The 4,333-nt window shown below is 38.0% G+C and overlaps 1 protein-coding gene across 1 annotated transcript; it reads right to left on the reverse strand.

The window, feature by feature from the left end:
• Positions 1-799: 799 nt before the first annotated feature.
• LOC113316811 (ATP synthase subunit delta', mitochondrial-like) lies at positions 800-4,030 on the reverse strand. Its single transcript, XM_026564961.1, has 2 exons — positions 3,971-4,030; positions 800-1,462 (listed from the first exon to the last, which is right to left on the reverse strand). The coding sequence occupies exons 1-2, from the start codon at positions 4,028-4,030 to the stop codon at positions 800-802; spliced, it is 723 nt and encodes a 240-aa protein (XP_026420746.1).
• Positions 4,031-4,333: the final 303 nt, after the last annotated feature.

Genomic DNA, 4,333 nt, shown 5'->3' on the forward strand with positions numbered 1-4,333 from the left:
TTGATTTTCTTGAGACTGCAACCATTGTAGCTTCTTCAAAGCTCTCCAAAGACCGTGACAAACAAATCAATGTAATGAAGCAGTTACTAATGTTTCCGAGACCTGCAAAATGCGTGGTAAAGTTCTTGATGAGCTCTGAAGATACTTAATAATACATTCAGTATGTCAATGGTGTTATTCTAGTGGTTGTGAGGATCTTTAGGAAATCCCCTTGTGTGTTTACAAGAATTGTCAGTTTTCGGTTTTCCGGAATTTGCAGAGATTTGTGTAATTCCTTGAACCATCAAGGGTAGGTACTACAATGTTTTGCTTCCGCCCTATTTTCTGTTATCTTGATGATGGAAATTATAAAATTTTAGCGAAACCAGTTGTCGCCTTGTAAAGAGTCGTGGTGAGGCTAGTAAAAGGTTGATTAAAGATGAGAGGGCAGTGAACTGAATAGGCAACAACTCAGCATTTGAGTTACCATAGTTGTGTTTAACTGGAAGTATCAGTTGCCTCACGCGGAAGCACTCTCACCTACACCACCGACCCACACATTTACTAAATGGATCTTGTTGATAAATCAGTGTCTATACTTTATATATTCTGAGGAAACAATAGCCTGAAAAAATTGAAGAACCATCTTCAATTTTGGCTAGAGAAAAATCGATAAACTTTTGTGTTATGGCAACTTATAGAGAGAACAACTACTTGAGAATAAGTTACAAAACCCCCTTTTTTTTTTTTATTTTGCTCGATTACAAAACCTTATGGATGAGGTTAAATTGACCATATAACTAACTATCTCCCATATAACTTACTTGTGAACAACTACTGATGTACTCCTACCTTGCTCCTGTATAAGTTCCTGTAGGGCAGCATTTAGGGCGTGGTGAACGTCCACTCCAATCTGATCTTCAGCTTTCTCCAAGTCAGTCGAGGCAGATCTCAACTTCTGGGTGGACTCCTTGAGACCCTTATGAACCTCAGCTGGGTCAATATGGTCAAGGGGTATAGCCTCGTCAGTAGCTACATCTACACAGTGTCCATGGATGAATGCAAATCCACCAGTGACGAAGTACCTAGTCGTGGACTTTCCATCGACCAATGAGACAACCCCAGGTTTGAGCACTTCGAGGGTAATCGGTTGTCCAGGATAAATTTCCATCTGGCCTGTTCTTGATGGTACTATGACCTTGCCAACGTTCTCTGGCGGTGGCGGCTGCGGTGATCTATACGCCGAGCCAAAATCTTCTTGTTTAGGCAAGAGAAAAGCGAAGAAATATTCAGGTGTATTGGAAGGAGAAGATGAAAACTGAGTGTTAGAAGTTTCCGGATAGGAATATGCATAATAAGATTCCGGTGATTTCATGAATGTTTCTGGGAGATCTGTCGATAGAGATTGTAAACCCTTGGTCAAACTCGATCGAGCAACACACTGACGTGAAAGTTGTCGAAACATCTCTAAAACTCTGAATACCTGAATAACAAAGAAAGACTCGAAGGAAAAAAAAGATAATAATAAGATTAATATAAAATTTAGAGAAGCTCAAATTAAAGAGAGGATACCGGATCATGGGAATTATAGCTTTAACGCATGGTATTGACAAAACTATCCAATCCTCGATTGGAGTTCATCTAACGGCTGTCAAGTTTGACTAGGTGGCAATAATATATTTCGTGAAAGGAAAATTGAAACATCAATAGTTTCTGCCCATATATATATATATGGGTTTTGTTAGCCAATCATTTACATGAGAAAGTGTAAATTTTGGTTGAGTAGTGTTAACACTACTTGATTCTGTTGTGGATGAAGATGGTTGATATTGCAAATGATTATATTCAGCAGCTGGGAATATTTGAGTTGTGCCTGTGTGGGAAACTCACGCCACCAGCTGGGAATAGAAACTGGATCAGGCACTCAATCGATGGAGTCTTAATAAAGGATTAAAGAGTAACTTCTTCTTAATAACAGGATTAACGGGGTTATTTATGTATGGTTTACCCACAATTCCAAACTCTTTCACAGATGGTTAGTTACACGCAACTACATACAGGAAAGTAGATTGGTTGGATGCCGTTGATACTTCTTAATGGTCGACTGTGATCGTTCTAGAATATTCAATGATCTAGCACCGCGAGAACAAATGTTTTCTTTTACGGTGGGCGACTCACGAAGAAATTTCTGTGCTCAATTTTGTGTCTCGACTCTTGAGCCAGGTTGCGACTTGGTGGACTAAAGGTGAGCAAGTCTGATTTAGTGTGAGAGTTTAGGTTTTTAACTGATAGCTATCGAGAATATATAGCAGGAGCTAGGAGAATTCTTCCCTGTTCGTGGATTTTTCTCTCGGTAAAGGTTCCTTTTGACAACGGAGCCGAGGACACTGCTGTGACTGCCCCAGAAATCCATCGAGGATAGCCGAAACAGGTCGGCCTGTTAATCTTTTCTATCCTGTTGATTTAATTCTATGAGTTTCTATGAAATCTATAGCTGTTTGTTATATGATAACTTTATTGTTAGGGTTTTAGCTCTAAGCTATTTTTAGTCAGTCGTGTATATATTCATCTTAGTTCTCTTTAAACGTTTTCTCGTTAGCATAAGAGATCAGTAGTTAAATTCCGAATGAAGCTTAAACTTTTAATATTGATGCAAGTAAAATTCATTGATTATTCATGTTTTATGTCGTGCGTGGCATGTATATTCTGGAATTAGGATTGTATTAAAAATATCAAAAAAGTTACAATACGATCTGTTCTTGTGTATAAGAACAGAGAAAAGGAAACAGGATATTACAAAGGATAAATATTACACCATAACTAAATATCCATGCCTAAGGATATATAATATAAGCATCGTATATCATCCTTCTTTGTTTTTTTTGGAGAAGATAAAATTCATTCACTAGAGAGTACTGAGCTAGCACTAAAAGAAACAACACACAACTATTCAAACTGGACAACACAAAACGTGTAAAGGGAGTGCAAAACATGGAACAAAAAAGACATTTCCCCTACTACATGTTTGAAGTTAGTTACTACTTAAAAACCTCCCAACCGTGCATGAAATCCACAAACTTAAAATGCTTAAAGGATTCATGAACTCTCGCCCAACTGAATAAGGAAGCCTTCACTTGAATAATAACCCTTTCTACTATTTTTTCCTTGTTGTGGAAAACTCTATCGTTCCTTTCCACCCAGATTTGCTGCCATATGGCGAAAGGCAAACAAAATTTAAGAAATTCCCTTGGTTCGGTCCTGAATTTCAACTGCCAAGACACAACGAAATTCATACATGAATCTGGCGGCCTCCATCTAATTTCCAACAAGTTTAAGAAATGATCCCACACTTTCTTTGCAAACTCACATTGAATAAAGATGTGTGAAATTGATTCGTGTTCTTGATGACACAAACAACAGTTGATGTTTGTGATTGCCATCCCTCTTCGACGTAAACGATCAATAGTTGGTAATCCATTCATTGCTGCAGCCCAAACTAGAAATGACACTTTCGTTGGATGGCTGAATTCCAAATGTAATTCGACGGTATTCTGCGTTGTCTTGCTTGAGCTTGAGCTTGAGATTGTCCTAGTAACTGTTGTTGTCCATCAATCATTTCGTAACAAGAAGAAACTGAGAATTCTCCATTTTTTCCCGGAGTCCATGACCTTGTATCTTGTTCTGTTCCTAAATTGCTAGGATCCTCAATAGTTTCAATGAGCGCAACAACATCACTTATATTTTCTTCTTTGAAACCCGATTTGAAGCCTAAATCCCATGATGGAGTTTGCAGCCCATCATCCTTCTTTGTTTAACGTGCATGCGATTAATTTGTAGAGATTAACTGTGCATAAACCCTTGGTTTTATGCTGACTCTCGTTTACTTTCTCAGGAAGTATACTTGGGATCATGGTGTTGGAAACCAAGAAGAACAACAATGAAACGCACAACCACAATATGATTGTGGGAGAGGAAAAGATAAGTAACTTACCTGATGAACTAATTCATCATATTCTTTCCTTCCTACCGAATGCGTTTTGTCTACCTGCATTTTATCTAAAAGATGGAAGTATTTATCCAACTCTATTCCCACACTTGATTTCCGTCAGTGGCAGGGTACCAATGTTAGTGAAGAAGATGAACGCTTGAAAACCCAACAGTTCATGAATTTTTTGGACACGGTATTATATCATCATGAGAAGCCTGATATTCAGAAGTTCTATCTTAGTTGGGATGACCATTTTGATGAGTCCCGAATAAATAAGTGGATTGGTATTATTATAAAGCGGAAAGTCAAAGAACTTTTTCTTTCTGAAGGATTTAATACATGTTTCATACTTCCTCTGTCATTTTA

Source organism: Papaver somniferum, chromosome 10, assembly GCF_003573695.1.
Source record: "Papaver somniferum cultivar HN1 chromosome 10, ASM357369v1, whole genome shotgun sequence".
NCBI classification, from domain to species: Eukaryota; Viridiplantae; Streptophyta; class Magnoliopsida; order Ranunculales; family Papaveraceae; genus Papaver; species Papaver somniferum.